At 45.0% G+C, this 16,401-nt stretch overlaps 2 protein-coding genes across 6 annotated transcripts; both read right to left on the minus strand.

The window, feature by feature from the left end:
• Positions 1-1,142: 1,142 nt before the first annotated feature.
• Positions 1,143-6,891, minus strand: ube2l3b (ubiquitin-conjugating enzyme E2L 3b). Of its 2 annotated transcripts, none has more exons than XM_020706310.3 (4): positions 6,617-6,891; positions 4,026-4,121; positions 3,763-3,949; positions 1,143-2,150 (listed from the first exon to the last, which is right to left on the minus strand). In XM_020706310.3, exons 1-4 carry the CDS (start codon positions 6,746-6,748, stop codon positions 1,996-1,998), a joined length of 570 nt encoding a protein of 189 aa, XP_020561969.2. In that variant the 5' UTR covers positions 6,749-6,891; the 3' UTR covers positions 1,143-1,995. The 2 variants fall into 2 exon arrangements, with proteins under 2 accessions (XP_020561969.2, XP_020561970.1); XM_020706311.3 differs by lacking the exon at positions 6,617-6,891 and adding an exon at positions 6,385-6,528.
• Positions 6,892-10,631: 3,740 nt separating this feature from the next.
• On the minus strand, positions 10,632-16,296 carry ydjc (YdjC chitooligosaccharide deacetylase homolog). Of its 4 annotated transcripts, none has more exons than XM_078952130.1 (6): positions 16,227-16,296; positions 12,719-12,894; positions 12,341-12,500; positions 12,027-12,126; positions 11,331-11,508; positions 10,632-11,123 (listed from the first exon to the last, which is right to left on the minus strand). In XM_078952130.1, the coding sequence occupies exons 1-6, from the start codon at positions 16,236-16,238 to the stop codon at positions 10,811-10,813; spliced, it is 939 nt and encodes a 312-aa protein (XP_078808256.1). In that variant the 5' UTR covers positions 16,239-16,296; the 3' UTR covers positions 10,632-10,810. The 4 variants fall into 4 exon arrangements, with proteins under 4 accessions (XP_078808256.1, XP_078808255.1, XP_004072870.4 ...); XM_078952129.1 differs by having other exon boundaries at positions 16,266-16,287; XM_004072822.4 differs by lacking the exon at positions 16,227-16,296 and adding an exon at positions 15,773-16,062.
• Positions 16,297-16,401: the final 105 nt, after the last annotated feature.

Genomic DNA, 16,401 nt, shown 5'->3' on the forward strand with positions numbered 1-16,401 from the left:
ATGACAGCAAACCAAAGAAGGTGGACGTGGATGAAGGTTTGGTGTGGAAGAAGCTGACGGCTCCCTAGAACCCTGACAGAACGAACGCCTTTGGGGTCACGGCGGACCGTGAGCAGACCTTCTCATCAAACACCAGAGTCTTTAACGTCAAAATCTGACATTGCAAATCAACTTCCATGAGAACCAATATTCTCAATAAAATTGTAACCTGTGGAAAGTTTAAGCTGTTTTTTGGTGCAAAAACCAAAAACAGGTATATGTCAGTAAAACATCCACATGTGAAGGTAGAGGGAGAACACTTAAACACCCTTTTAAGGACCCTCATCCTTTTGAAACATGAGCTGGGGTTTCGGGGCAACAGTAGAGATTTTGAGGACGCTGTTCTTTTAGATCCAGCACAGAAAAAGCTGGACCTCTTGTCAGAAAAGGATGGTCTTCAGGTCAGCTGACTGAATAATGAACACAGCAGAGGTCAGTCAGAGCCTCTGTTTTGGAATTTCTTTAGGGGATAACTTTTCTTTTTTTTAAATGGGTCTAAAGCAGGAGACTTTAGTGGATCTTTTTCAGTTTTGCAATTTCTGAAAATCAGGCAGGAAGATGTCAACTTGTGTCCTAAACCAAGGCTGTATGAAAGAGCCCACTGGTACCCCTTCAGGAAGAATTTCTGTTGAATCTGTTCTTCACTGGGAACTCCTCTTGACTACATCATCAGACTGCTGAATCAACCTAACATGACCTCAAAGAGGTCCGCTTATGAGATCAGAACTACTCAAAGGCGACCTCTGGCCTTACATTTTATGCATCTACAGTTCCTGTGGACCTTACATGACCGTGATTCAAGCAGAAGAAAACCAGAACTCCTCCTGTTGACCTCTGCAGGATCTTGCAGATCATTAGATCAGTGGTTTGAGGGTGCATGGACTTCACTTTGAACCAGAAGACCTTCTGAAAAAGTGGGATTTACTCCAGCAGGTGATCTGTGTGTGATCACATCACTTTTGACTTTCAGCAGAGAAAGCCCCGCGTTCATATTTGTTAGCTGTAAAGTTTTAGTAACTGTACATTTGTCACCGTCCCCTGGTCTCCCACGGGTCGGTCCAGTTCCATAACAGCACCTGAGAACTGAAGCAGGACACAGTGGGCCCAATGGTTAGCCATCTTTATTATGAATGATATCGGACCAGTTTAAACAGCTGTTACATGGTGCTTTTAGGCCACTGCAGTCCCGCTCTGTGTCCTGATCCGGTCCGGGCAACCAATGTGCCGTTGGCCGCCATAGACACGTGGTTCTGGGCCCGTCCAGGAGCTCGAGCCTCCTTCTCCAGCTTCTCCTGATCTAGCTGGATAAGTGAGGCCCCACCCAACTCGGGCTGGCGGAGAGCTTGTGTTCTAGAGTGGCCGGGCCCAGCAGTGGGACAGGGGGCATGTATGGGAGGTTCTGACTGACCCAAACACATTCTTCCCACCAATGATTAACATGAAGTGCCAATCAAAACAATGTAGGTAAGCGAGTGAAGGAGGAAAAGAAAAGCAGAGGTGACCCGATTCATGCAGCAGACAAAGTGAAGGTTGTGTTCTGAGAGGAGCCGTGGATGTTCGGAAGGAAACCCGCTGGGTCGAGGCGGGTCTCTCAGAACACCTCGGAGCTCCCGGCAGCAGCTTCTCTCACCTGGTCGTCAGATGAGAGCAGCCCGATCAGGGGTGGAACTGAAAGCTTCTACTCATCAAAAATAAAGAGCGGACCTGAAAAGAGAAGGTTCTGAACGGAGGAACAGAATCGGTTCCGTCTAGCTGAGCGGCGTGTTCCCTTGCACCCGTTTCCGTTTTGTGGCCTTTAGAGAGCAGAAAGTTGGAAATGGCCTGGAGGTCAAAGAAGACGAGGGGGAGGCTGCCTGACCCACAGACAGTCCTCAATGGGAGGCGAGGCCCGGCCGGGGTGGGGAGGGGGGTTGGGGAGGGGACGGGGCAGGGGGGGGCTCTGAGCGCGTCATGTGATCAGTCCAGTGGCCGCTTCTCGCCGTGTTTCTTTGTAAACTCCTCGGCATTCTTCAAGAACTTCTTACGGTCCTTTGAGTACTCTTCTGCCAGGTCGGCCCTCAGGGGGTGCTCAGGCTGCGGGTCGTTGACCAGCGCGATGAGGGACTGGATCACTGCAACACAAACAGAACCCCGATCAGAACCACCAATGGCCCACACGCAGCTGCTGCTGGTGCCTCTGAAGGAGAGCTCTCAACGGGCACGATGACCTCCTTTCTGGTGTTGGACGTTCTCCCAGGAGCCCGAGAAGCTGCAGAGTTCTCCTGAAGCAGCAGCTCTGACCCATCAGAACAAAGCAGAACCACCAAGTATCTACAATAATTGAAGATTTGTTCTGAAAGTTCTGTCATCTCTGTTTTAAAAATGACCAAATCTCAAAACCCAAGTGAGAGTGACTTTCATGAGCTTCAGATTTATGTTAGAGTGAGTTGATGTATTCACCATAAAAGGAAATTACATGGTTGACTTTTCCCCGGTTGTCATACTGTTTTCCTAAATAATCAGTTTGGGAAGTTTAAACTTCATAATGTTCAGGTTTTTAAATATAATCTAAAATAAAAACACCTACAGAGTAAACAGGGAATGGTGTATGCTTTTATGGTGCTTTACTACATTTCAGTTCAGTGTTTTGCCCAAGGGCACTTCAACACACTGGCAGGTGGAGCGGGAACAACACCTGCGACCTTCCAATCAGAGGCCGACCGCTCTACCCCTGCACCACGGCTATCAGACGATTCCTAATCCAGTAAATGCAGTTTTCCTTCGTTGATTTTGGGTTTTTTTTAAACCCGTTTGGTTGCATGCAGATTGATCTTCTGCGTATATTTGAAGGAAGGTCATACCTGCCACACGCCGTCACATCCCTGCTGCATGTGCAGTGAACACATGTCACATTTTGCTCTTCCAATGGCAACACCGTGCTCCCTTTAAAGAATTTTCTATGACCTGGTTTGAAAGGAATTTAGCAGCTGTTTTTAAAGCCAAAAGACTTTAGAAAAGTCTTTGAATTTAGGACTAAAGCACAAATGCAGACATGGAATCAGATGATGTGGCTGCACTCTGATGCTCCCAGAATGACCGTGTACAAACGCTGGTGGGGACGGAGGAAGGGAGGGGTCATGGAGGGTAATGTAGCACTGCTCTTGTAGACCGCACAGTTCTAGTGAACCTGTTTATGTGTTATGTCGCTTATCGTGCAGCAATTCAGGAGTTTAGCCACCCAGCTCATGTTTTGATCCTATGGAACACCCACGTTCTGCCAGTTTTAGGTCTTGTTGATGCCAAGGCGCTCCATTTCTGAACATGACAGAACTACTGACTGTATACAAGAACTGGACTGGGTCGACAATGTAAACACCGGGGCTTTAAAGGGTTAAAACGTTACTCCATCCCACCCAACGGCCTTTATCCCTTGTGCTATCTTGTGGGGTCCAGATGACCCAACTCCCAACGTTAACGTGCCTCCGAGGCACGTTAACGTTGGGAGTTGGGTCATTTAGACCCACTAGACAGTGCGCTGAACCTTTTTTCTTCAATGATTTTTGATCTTCACTGGTGTCCATGGATTACATGAAATCTTTCCACCTTTATCCACCTTTGTCATGGTAGGGAGAACACGTCAATGTAAGGGTGGGGTCATCTGGACGCCATAAAATGGCACAAAGGATTGTCTGTGTCTTTCATAACTCTGGTTAGTGGAGGAGCTCTCAGATCAGGACAACCCACCTTGGTCGGTTTTGGTGGCCGGCTTCCAGTTCTCTGCACTGATCACAGGGAGGCACACCTGGCCCTTCTCGTCGATGTTGGGGTGGTAGATCTTGGTCTTGAAGGTGATTTTGGGAGGCTTGAAGGGATACTCGGTGGGGAAAATAATCTCAATCCTAAACGCACCTTTGTCATAGGGCGGATTGTCCTGGAAGTAAACAGAGGGGGTAAGAAGGTGATGCTTTAGGGAGAATTTGGAGCTCAGAGGAAGAGGAGATACTCACAGGAACGATGAGGCCTTGCCATGAGAGCAGGTTGGATTCCTCCACCTGGATGTTCCTGAAGTTCTTCATCCCAGACCTGCGAATCTCCTCCAGTTCCTGGAAAACACAAGGAAACAACCTTCTGAAAATCCTTTTAGCAGAAGAACCAAAGTCCCTGTGACCACGCCCCTCGGTGAGAAGAGAACAAGACCACCACCACCCCCTAGACCAGGACTGCACAGCAACACTTCTGTCTAGAAACCATCTAAACCCACGATAGAAGGCCAGCCATTCAGGAGGAACCAAAAACAGGGTCACATGACCACACCATGCAGGTCTGATAAGATAACAAAGCAACTTCCGCCGTCAGACATGAACACGCAGCGCAATAAACCCGACATCATCCACTCCAACCAGATAAGGAGCTCTGAGGCTGCAGTTCACAAACAGGTGAGGGATCCAGAGCCATGCAGAGAACTGGTTAGTGAGCGTGAATCAAGGTCAAGGAACCTCACCTGATCAGCCTCTGAGTCTACAAGACCTTAGGTATGTCTTACAGATTGAAACATGGATGGCTTTTCACTTTCTTTCACTAAACTCAGATCAACAAAGGTCATTATTCTTGAACCAGAGCCCTTCAGGAGTTCACTTAATTACAATGGAACCACACAGGTAGTTTTATGACCTGTGAGAAACCATGAAGTACTCACTTTTAGGGAAAACCTGGCTTTTAACTCTTACATTGCTTAAGTTTCTAGAACTATCTTCATCTCTGCAATAATTCTAAAAATGAGGAACATCGTGTCCCTAGAGACGAGGTTACTTCAGGATGTATTCACCGTCATTCCTACATTTTTAGGCTTTTCTACAAGCAGGGTGCAGCAGCACCGTTCTTCTCATCGACCGCCTGTTAAAAAAGTTTTCTTTGCCAACACTAAAACATTTAAATGATGCATGTTATCTCATAGCTTTATATGTTCTAAAACGAAAACTTTATTTTAAGTCTGTAGAATTACGCGCCCTTTCAAGAATCACAACACCTAGCCTTCTGTTTAAGGAGCCAACGTTCTGTTTCAGTTTGGTAGGAAGACCTGAAACTTTCCCTTCTTAACAAAGCTTCATGGAAAAGCCTTAGGTGACCCTGAACCAAGTCTTTAAAAGTTCTGTTTTGGACCCGGACTTCTGCGAGTCTTTAGCGCGAACTGCCAGCTCTCCCTTACTTTCTTCATTCTGGATCTTTCCTCAGTCTTCTCTCATTCATGAAACTTGCCATTCTTGTTGCCGTTGGTAACCTGTTTCTTTAGTTTAACGTGTGCCTCCAGTGTTTGTGGTTCTGCTGGTCCAAATAAGTCACATAGTCGCCCTGACTCAGTCCGGCTGGAGGTCTAAACTGTTCTGTCACAAAATGTCTTTGCTCCAGAATATCTCAATGTCTTTGAGAATGTAGAAAAACTTGAATGTTTCTGAAACGATCTAAAGAGCATCACAGCAGTTTTGATTTATTATACATGAACATTAATAAGGAGGTGGACAGTTTGGTCTTTATCTTGATTAGTGGAACACCTCGAGAACCACAGGGGTGAAATGGCAATTTGGAAGAGAACAAAACAGAAGAACAGAGAACAGCAGCAGATATGGAGGAACAGGGGAGAGAAGCAGGTCAGAAGGACAGACACAGGACAAACTAAGCAAGAAGGAGCAGATGGGAGGACAGGACCGGCTGCAAACACTGGACTGCTGTCAACAATCAATGCAGAACCCATCCAGTCTGTGGGAGAACCTCCCTCCATGCGGTGAAGACCAGCACACAGGAGGAGATGCTCAGATCAGGTCCAGCATGAGCTCAGGAACCTGGATTTCATTTGAATGTCAGTGAAGACAACAGGAGTCCTGACGTCACTGTAACCTCCTGGAGAGGAGCAGTCCAGGTCCACCCAAAACCTTCAGAACCAAGATGTCCCTTCATCCCACCACAGTCTGGTTTTTCCGGTCCGTCTGTGGCTTCGGTTCGGTCACAATAGAACCGCTAGGAAAGATTTCGGAACCCGCGGGATCAGCCTCCCGGCCCCTGGACCGGCTTGGACGGACGGATACGCGGAAGTGAGCCAGCCGTTGCGCAGATCCGCAAACCGAAACTGACGCTGCGTGTTTGACGCAAAACGGGGAAACGAACCGAACCGACTCACAACTACTAGGTCCAACCCGCACAACAAGCCGGGACACCTAGAACCAGGTCAAGATCCCGCCTGGCTGCGTGTCCGTCGACAGCTAACAACTGTGATCTGTGTTAGCTTCGGAGGTTAGCCGACCAGAACTCGACCCAGACCAAGAACCGCTCGAACCTGACCACTTCCCCTTCACCCCCCAGACAGCCGTCTACCTCAGGTCCACTCTAACCCTGATCTGAACCGGCAGCCGTCTCGGACAGGCAGGCTCTGGACCCGGGCCTGGAGCGTCACACCGCGGATCCGGACTTCAGTCATGATCGAAACCACCGTCAAACCCTACGAAACCGGCTCGGTTCCTACGACGCCAACGGAGCGCGTGCGGTGGTCACGGGGGATTTGTGGACCGTCTCAAAAACCTAAACGGAACCGAACCGAAACCTTTACCTTGGCCAGCCTCCTGCTCGCCGCCATCTTGGAATTACTGTGTTCCCACAATGCACCACGGGGGGAAGAAAGCACTTTATTGTCTTTATTGACACTTTTCGGCGTTGCACGCGCGCGCGCGTACACACCCATGCACAAACCTCAGCACTGTAAGGACTTCAATTTCTGTTAAGAGTCTTAATGTCAGCCATATTATATTCAGAAGAAACTTAAATGCCCCCAAAATCTTCCCCCAGAGGGCTGTAGACCTCCGAAGTCCCCATGAGGTCAAATCTGTGAGACCTCACCTGTGAGCTAACAAAGAACAAAATTCATGACACAATAAGGAACAAAAGACAAGAAAAAACTAAAGTTCAGTCTTAACATTTCTGTATGTGATTACATGAGAATAATATGTATTTATTTATGTATCTGTTAACCACCAGTTCTCTACAGAAAGGCAGAGTAGGAGACTAGTATGCAAATCCAATTCAAAGCTTGCTTTCAGCAACGTGCCCTAACTGTGCGCTGTTATTAATAGGTTATAGATGTGACCTAACAAATCATTACATTGATCAGTGTGTGTTGTAAACATTGGCAGGAAAACTCACTCTGAAAAAGAATTATAAACAATAAAAGAAAATACTTTAGTGGAGACAGATTTAGCAAGAGCAACAATTTACCGGGAGTGGTTAGGGTCAAAGAAGGAGGAAATTACAAAAACAAAAACAACGAAATTACTGGAGCACTTGCGAAAGACCCACTCCAATGAAAATCACGTTTTTGGTGTTTTTAACATGTTCTTGTGACATTTTTCTAGGCAAGGCAAGTTTATTTGTATAGCACAATTTGTACACAAAGTAATTCAAGGTGCTTCACAAAACAGAAAAATGCATTAAAATCACAATACATCATATAAATAATCAACGTAAAATTTACTTTAAAAGCAAAGAAAAAATTTGAAAATTGATTTTAAAAATAAAGGAAGGAAAGGAAAGAAAAGTGCAGATAGGACCTTTCAGTCATATACACGGCTAAACAGAAATGTTTTAAGTCTAGATTTGAACATGAACACAGAAGAGGCCTGTCTTACGACTTCAGGGAGGCTGTTCCAGATTTTAGCTGCAGAATATTGAAACGCTGATTCCCCTTGTTTAGTTCTGACTCTGGGAATCAACAGGAGGCCGGCCCCTGAGGTCCTCAGAGTACGAGATGGTTCATATGGCACTAACATGTCAGAGATGTACTTTGGTGCTCGGCCATGGAGAGACTTGTACACATACAATGATGGAAGACATACATTAAGAAACTTTAGATTGCATTTCTGAATGTTTCTTTATTCTAATCACTGTGAATCTGGAGCAAATGAAAAATGCAATTGGAAAAGCTCGTAGGTCCTGCTGTGCCTCAAACTTCCTGCTCCGCCCCATTCGAATGCATCCACAGTCAGACAAATGGATCCATGAACGTCTTTCTTTTCCTCATCCGGGCTGGAATTTCCATCCAAACTATACGGCTGGATAGCTCAAACTATTTTGTTAGGTCGGGGAGGTAAGGGCTATATGCTAGCAGGAGAGAGTGAAAAAGGGATGATGGGAAGTCAGGGGAGGCTTACAGTCCAGCCCACAACTCAGATGTGAATTTCTGGTGAACGTCTGCCGCTCTGCAGAAACTATGTCCTAGAAAACTACACAGTTTTATTGATTTTTACTAAAAACTGTAAAATCATAATTAAAAGAGCACTGAGAAAACTTTGACAGTAGATCAAAAGATGATCGGAGTGGGCTTGTAAATGCAAAAAATGAGAGTGAAAAACAAGGAAATTGTGTGATGAGATAAGAGAGATAAAAGTTGATCTATTTGTCTGTAAATGGATTTATCAGAATGGAGAGTAGCAGGGGGTTTGTAGCTCATGGGCCCAACCCAGCATGTTTTCTACAACACAAATGAGCTCTTTTTCTAGCTGTATTTTTTCACCTGCTCCTGATTCACTGCGACTTGAATGAAGAAATACTCAGAAATGCAATTGAATCGGTCAGTTCAAAAGGGGCCCAAGTCCAGAATTTTTCAAAATAGATATATTAAGTGTTCTATGGTCTTCAAGGGAAAAGCTGTCTGATAATTCGCAAAAAAGTCCCAAGTCTGTTTTAATGGATTGACTATGCTTGACATGTAAAATGCATTAAGTGCAAAATTCCTGGACTTGAGCCTCTCTTGCATGGGTTTAGCTTTATCCCATAGATGGCAGCACTAGTTATCCAATATGGCAGCATTAATTCAAGAAGGGCCCAAGTCCAGAGACTTTAGTTTGCTAGTCCTCTGAAATGATAAAGGGGAGGTGCTTCTTATTATAGCATTTATAAGCTATGAACTGGTGCTAAATCTGGTTAAAGTATTAATCATTTGGTGTAGCCTCCCTAAAAGCTATGCAATTAAAATCATTTCATGGAGAAAAAAAAACTCTTGGACTTGGGCGCCTTTTGAACTAACCAATTCAATGTTAATCTTAATTTTCTTTATATATGTCTTCCTTCATCAGAAAAATGCCACAAGAACACGTTAAAAACACCAAAACTACCAATTTCATCAGAGTGGGTCTTAAATTGTCACTTTTAAACTATTGATAGCTATCCTAAGCACTTGGAGGTACTTTCATAAAAAAATCAATAAACATTTTGTTTTTTCCAAACGATCTTTAATGTCTTAACAATAAACCGGTGAAACAAAAGCAGTCAGTGGACACGGCTCACCCATGACTGAACATGATGGACAAACCAGAAAGAAACCAGCACTTTGACCTCAGTAGTTTAAATGAGTCTAAATAGATTTTTATTTACTTTATTAATTGAGGATGTGAGAGAACCCGATGCTCCAGAATCAACCAGGAGCATCAATGATCCAGATAACTTTTTTTAATCTCTGCAACCATCAGAGTTTCTGAGATGAGTCTGCGGTCAATTCAAGTCACGAGTGACATTTCCCCTGGAAAATGTAAAACCTCTGTTCTGTTTCCATTAAAGGACGGTTTTTGATTGGCTGGTGTGTTGTTGAACCGCCCTCCTTAAAGTAAAGCCATTTGTTTCTGTGTGGCAACCACTGTGGTTGTGACGATCAGGCTGATGTATCAGGTCATAGTTAAACCATAAACAGAAAGTGAACATGGCTTAAAATCCCAACAAATATTTTGCTTTTATTTAGTTCCCTCATGTTATTTATGGTGGAGTACTAGACCAAGTCTAAGGATTAGACACGTCTGTAGTCTTATTTAAGCCCGTAAAACCCACTACATCTATGAATTGATAAGCAATTGAAGTTTTTTTGGAATTAAGATGTTTTTAAAACCCTTTGATGAAATCCACACAAAACAAAAATACTAATTTGTTTTGTGTGGATTTTTTTTCTTTTTTTTTAGGGGCTATGAGATGCTAAGTTTTTGCTCACAGTGTTATTTTAGGATGCAAAAATATTCATATCAGAATTCAAGAAAAAAAAGCCCCTTATTTACCCACTGTCTCAAATTTGATACACACATTTTTAGCATGGTATAAAAAATTAACCAAATTTGTATTCTTTCAATTAAGAAAGCGCTATTATAAAAAAAATTTAACAATAGATAAGCCATAAAGGTTAGAACATTTAGCTAAACTTTTTCCACCAAAAAGGGTTTCTGCGATTTCACAGTAGCAGCCATTTTGAAATGACCAGGAAAAGCTCTTCTGCTAGTTTGCAGTTGGTTATGTCAGTTTGTTTCACTTGTATAAATGACCGCGACCTGAATTGGTTGTTTAGTTGACCTCTTTTCAGAGCACAGTTTTAATATTTTTAAAACTTAGACCGACTTGGACCAATCACTGCTTACTGAGGATGTCTGGTTCCAAAATGGCGACATCCATATTCCAGAAAAATGGTGACTGAATTAACTTAATTTGGTTCTAACCAGACATAAGTCATTTTTCTATGGATGCCATCACACTCTCTTGATACCGTTCTCTTATTCGGTCACTGGAATTGATAAATAAACAAAACTCCATCCATATTAGGTCAATAAAACTCTTTTTATTTAAACCCTCCGGAGATGCTAGCTAGCATCAGTAGTGAAATGAGTCATAGTGTGTTAAAAAAAGTTATTTTGGACCTCAGAGAACCCAAGATATGCTGAACCTTGGTTCTACCAGCGGTTCTGTCCAGGCTCATTGACTCCAGAGACAACAAAGGTCAAAGGTCTTTAAAAGCACACAGCTGAACCTTCTCCTGGCTCAAGAGCGCTGCCATAGACGGGTCACTGAGCACGCTCAGTTCATGCTGTCGTTCAAGTGACTGAGAGAAGTCGTCCGGTCCTTCCCCACAGCCGCCCTCCTGGGGATGACTTGGGTAACCTGGGTGGACCATAAGCTCAGCTGTGACACACGCCCTACTGGACGGTTCACCCATCTGCCCTGCAGCCAGAGCGAGCCGCAGCGCCCTCTGCAGGTGGGGGACAGACATGTTTTGACCCATGGTGGTCAGTCCAAGGTACACATCAGGCCACCTGAGGACAGAAATAACTGAGGTCAGAATTCTTTACCTCCTGAACAAACAGCTTTGTTAAAAACATCAGTTTACTCTGTTTTATTGCACATGCACTCAAAGATTTGCTTATGCGCGTGGGAACTGGGAATATTTGTTTACACATAACTAAACACTTGGTTTCTCACATCCGAACATGGTTACACCCTGTTGCGCTCCCTGAATTTACCTAATCCCATTATGCCTGAAGACAGCCATGGAGTCCAGGGCGTCCTTCTCCACCTGGGAGTAGAAGGTGTGCAGGTGCTCAGGGAGCCATTGGCAGCTGTGCAAACCAGGTTCTACTGGAACACGAGTGAACCGAATCCTGTGGTCTGACATCACCTGAGCGAAGACATCACGGACCTCTGCACACAGACATACGCAGACACAAAAAAGCAATTTAGTAGACTAATCATCCCTATGGCCAGATGATGTGGCTGGTTCAGGAACAACCAAAGGAAAGCTTCAGCACACTTACACACAACCAGAGAAGATTTAAGATATATAAGATATGCTGATGTCATTTTAGACTCATTGTTTGATGTAAGCAGAGCTCTTGCAGTGTTTTAGAATCTGATCTTCCAGTGCGCTAATGTTTAAAAAAAAGGGCTTCTTTTTTTATTTTTATTTATTTTATTCTATTATTAGAGTCGTCCATAAGACTGAAGGGTTGTTGGTTCAACTCCTTGACCAGGGGTTTGTGGGAGATCGACATAAGTTGCTTGTGGCCCGACTGAAAAACCCTTCAGAGGGATCTGGTGTGCAAAGACATTCTGCAGAGTCAGCAAGACTATCTGGTTCCCATTTGAGATTCATATTTCATAAAACCCTTTATTGGGATCAGTAAGTGGATGAAACCAGGATGTGACCATGACAGGCTCACCTGGTAGCACATGAACATGTTGGTGTCCATCCATATGATTGGGCAGATGACCTGTAAGTTCCACAAAGCGCTTCACCTGGGCCCTTAACTCCATCTCCACCTGTCAACAGAAGGCGGTTTACCTAAAGGTATAGCTGTCAATGTGCTTCCTGTGGTTTTGTACACCTGGAATGAAAGTGCATCTATGGTTGGTGTGTACGCTCTCTTTAGGCACAACTGTAGTTAGTCTGATTATTTCAGCAGCTGTGATGTGATGGATGAGCACCTCGGGTTTGTGTTAACCCGGCTGATGTGCACCTACGACTGGTGTGTACCTGTTTCATGCAGAGCTGACCTCTCTCCAAGCTCTGACGGAAGCCCATTTTCCCATGGAAAAAGCCTCTGTGGTCAGTGAGGCTGGAGGACTTCTGCAGGATGTGACACACTGGAGTGCCCTCAGAGAGGTTGGCATGGAGACCAATGGGAATTTCATGTCTGAAACAAAGACAGGACAAAAGTCCTAAGCATTAGTTTAGAGCTAAAAGGTCTTGAGCAAAAATCATTCAACATGCAAACATCTGTGATCTTTCTATTTGTTTCAAAAAGGAGCTGGTTGCAGATGCAACTTCAGTATCTGTGGTGTTTGGTTTGCATTTTCCTGCACAAGCCTCTAAAAAAGATGAATCAATTGCACCAGGTTGATAGTAGCCTACCTTTTGGCTAGATCTGCAGCCTCTTTAGCTGCTGAACCGTTCACCAGCAGGGAAACATTGGAGATCCCTCCTGCCAGGAAGCAGTCAACAATCCCCTGGTTCCTCCGAGAACAATAGCCGAAATCGTCACCGGTGATTACCAGCAACAATCGTGGCTGTGGCATTCTCCTCGTTTCCTGCGGTGGACACACAGGACACAGCCGAACATGTACAACTCTTTAGTCACAGTGCAGAGTGTCTCTGAGAAAGGCAGCGGACAGACACAGCAGCCCACAATCTGCTCCACCAGGCACCAGGAGCAAAAGCATCTAAGAGCACGCTCCACCTCCCTGTCAGTCACACTCCATCCAGACTCAAATCCGCATCTGACCCACAATGAACCAGTGTGAGCACTATCAATGCAACACAAACAGAACTGACAGCAACATAAACGGACACACAAAGAACCTGCATTGACAGATCTGGCACCTAAAGGACTAACAAACAGTAATGGAACCGGCAGCTCTGGCTCAGATAGAACCCGCACTGACAGAACCAGAACCAATGTGGGATGAGCAAGCTCTCAATCAGTATCAACAGAAACACTCATGCACTAATTGAACTGGCACTGACAGAACCACGCAGAACAAATCCAACATCACCAGCACCAGTGAAACTAGCAATGACAAAATTGGCACAACAGAACAGTCTTATTGAAACTGGGACAACAGAACCGTACTGTAGAACAGGCACTAAAAGAACCAGCGCCAGTATAATGATGGAACCAGCATCATCAGCACAAGTAGTTCTTGTGGCAATAGAACAAGCACAGACAGAACTGGCTCATGTAGAACTGGCAATGATAAAACAAGCACCAGCAGAACCAACACAGACAAGACTAGCAACTATAGAACTAGAACTTTTAGAACCGTTAAGTTGTAGCACGGATTTGAACGGCACTGGCAGAGCCAGCATTAATGAACCTGGTAACAACTGGAACTGGCACTGAGAAAACGAATACACAGCAAAAAAACCTACCTCCTGCTGTTGTGACAGTGACAAGATGGACCCAGACGGAACCAGTACAGGTAAAATTGTCACCAGTGGGACTAGGATGAGTATAACATAGACAAAAACCGGACCGGACACCTGCTAGACTCTACAACAAACAATAGAAGGCAATGCAAATAGATAATTTAAACACTTGCTTGATAATCTCTGATGTCAACCATTGACTGTATGTGAGAAATGGAGAGAGAGGGACCCCCCCCCCTGGCGTTCCAAACAGGAAGAACCTGGTTGCTCCAAGAAGCCAAAACCCCATAGGTTTCTACAGAGAAATTTCCAACCGTTCTTCAGTCATTCCATTACTCAGAAGAACCGTTCTGGCTCTGATAACTTTAAATCATGTTCCTAATCATTTTCATTGTTTTTTTTTCTGTAGTGTAAGTTCAGGATTCAGGATATAAACTGAACAATCAGATGCGTGAATAAAAGTAGGTGGTGTCACGTTGAATGTTCAAAGAATTTGACAGATTCTATCAAGTCCGCTTTCAAGTGAAAGGGGTGTGGCTTTCCAACACCTCACTCCTGATTGATGAGAGTGGTTGCCATAGAAATGTTAATTCAGACCAACTTGGACCAACCACCTATCACTGACAGCGTCTGGCCCCAACATAATGGCGTCCGTAGGAACTAACTTACTTCTGACTCCAACCAAATGTAGTCAATTTAGACGCCGATTTTCTTTAATGTTGGAATCAGGCGTCTTCAGTAAGCTGTGATCGTCTCATGTGTCTTTGGGAACCACTCTCTCCAATAGTGAGCATGATAGGAGACCACACCCCTTCCACTGAAAGCGGGCTCAGGAGAATCTGTCAATCAACCGGCACAAACTTTTATAAAGGCATCTGATTGGTCAGCTAATAACTAGAACTACAGCAAAAAATATCATGAAAAAAATGAAGTTTATCGAGAAGATGTTTAAAAAAGGTATCAGATCCAGAATGGTTCTTTTGGCCTCTAGAATGACAAAGTAGCAGCTGGTTTTTTCTCTATAGATGACTATGAGTTTTGGCTTCTTAGAGCATGCTGGTCTTTCCTCCCAGAGGGGAGGAGCCACTCAGTCCAGTTTTCATTAGCCTTCAATGATGACGTCACATTCGCTCAGTCCAGTTCTCTTATACAGTCAAAGAAATGTGGCAGATTAGGAGGGAAAAATGTAAATTTTCTTGGGTGCACCCACCTGTCAATCAAATCAAAACCATTAAAAGAAACTCCCCCTACAGCTTTCATAAGAGAATAAACTATAAACTAACATTCAAAAGATATTTATCAGATTGTACACACCTTTGATTTATGACTATTTATCAGTTTAGACCAAATAAAAGTGTTTTCAGTGGAAAAGCCCAGGTTCTGTTGGGTCTCAGATCAGCAGGGATCCTAAAGAGGAGCAGCTCAGATCCCAGAGATTTAGCAGACTCATGTGGGTCAGGGAACAGCTGACCGCTTATCCGGGTCTGGGATTATCCGAACCGCTCTGTGTTTACTGACAGGTGGATGTCCAGTCAGCTCCTCCCTCTTGAGATGTTCCAAAGCCCCGCCCCCTCAAACTAACAGAACTTTAGTATAGAATTGAAACCCGGTTCTGTCCAGTCCATTGAGCAAAGGGCAAGAGCAGCCGGGCGGTTCTGCTCCCAAACTGAACAGAACCGGTGTCACTGAAGCAGAAGTGGACCTGAGGTTCTGACCGGTTCTGTGTAACTTCAGAAGACACGACTGATACTAGCCAACCATTTCATATGATACAGAACCACTACAGAAAGATTCATTTGGACCTCAGTAACGTGCTGAACACCTTGATCCACGTGGTTCTGATGGACCGAAACATGCAGATTTTAAGTCCGACGTGAACGTGGATCCGGCAGAAGTCGTTAAGCAGGGTTCTAAGAGTTCTGATCGGCCCGGCGTCGATCGAACATTATCATGCTAGAGACGCAAACAGCAGCCAGCAGCACCCAGAACTGTCCGGCCGAACCTCTGAACTCGATCGGTCCGAAGGGACAAACTACTTACCCATGGAACCGCGTGCGCCCCTCCCGGCACCCGTACGAACCGACACCGGGCCCGGCCTGCCGCACGACCGGGAAACGCGCGACGGAACCGGGAAGCGCGCCTTACTTCCGACAACACCGGAGGAGCGATGGCGCCCTCTGCCGGAGGAGGCGGGAAAAGCGTTTCCAGCATTTCATGAAAATCTGACTCAAAAATAAAATTCAACATTTTTATCTGTCTCCAGATATGACTTTTTTTTTTTTTTTAAGTGTCAACAGTCTGGTGGTGGATCAAGGGACCCCTGCCTTAATAACTTGACTATCCCGGTAACGGAAACCCCACTCAGCTGGATCCAACCATGACAGCAGAACATCTGGTTCTCCAACCACAGACCGCTTCCGCAGCAGAACCAGCTCTGACCCGCTTACAAGTCATGAAAAGGCCCGCTCCGTAAAACATGAACATGAACACAGACCCGTTCCTCCATGTCCTGCAGCGCTCCTTTCCTGCTCACCTGCTGCCTCGCCTGTTTCTTCCTGTTCAGGTAGAGGGAGGAGCCTAGGGCGAAGGGGCGGGGTCACATACACCCACCTTCCCCATGCAGGTGAGCCTTCAGGGAGATAACAGAACCAGTCTTCACTTAAGGGGCA

Source organism: Oryzias latipes, chromosome 9 (genome assembly GCF_053564925.1).
Source record: "Oryzias latipes strain Hd-rR chromosome 9, Olatipes_Hd-rR_3.1".
Taxonomy (NCBI): Eukaryota; Metazoa; Chordata; class Actinopteri; order Beloniformes; family Adrianichthyidae; genus Oryzias; species Oryzias latipes.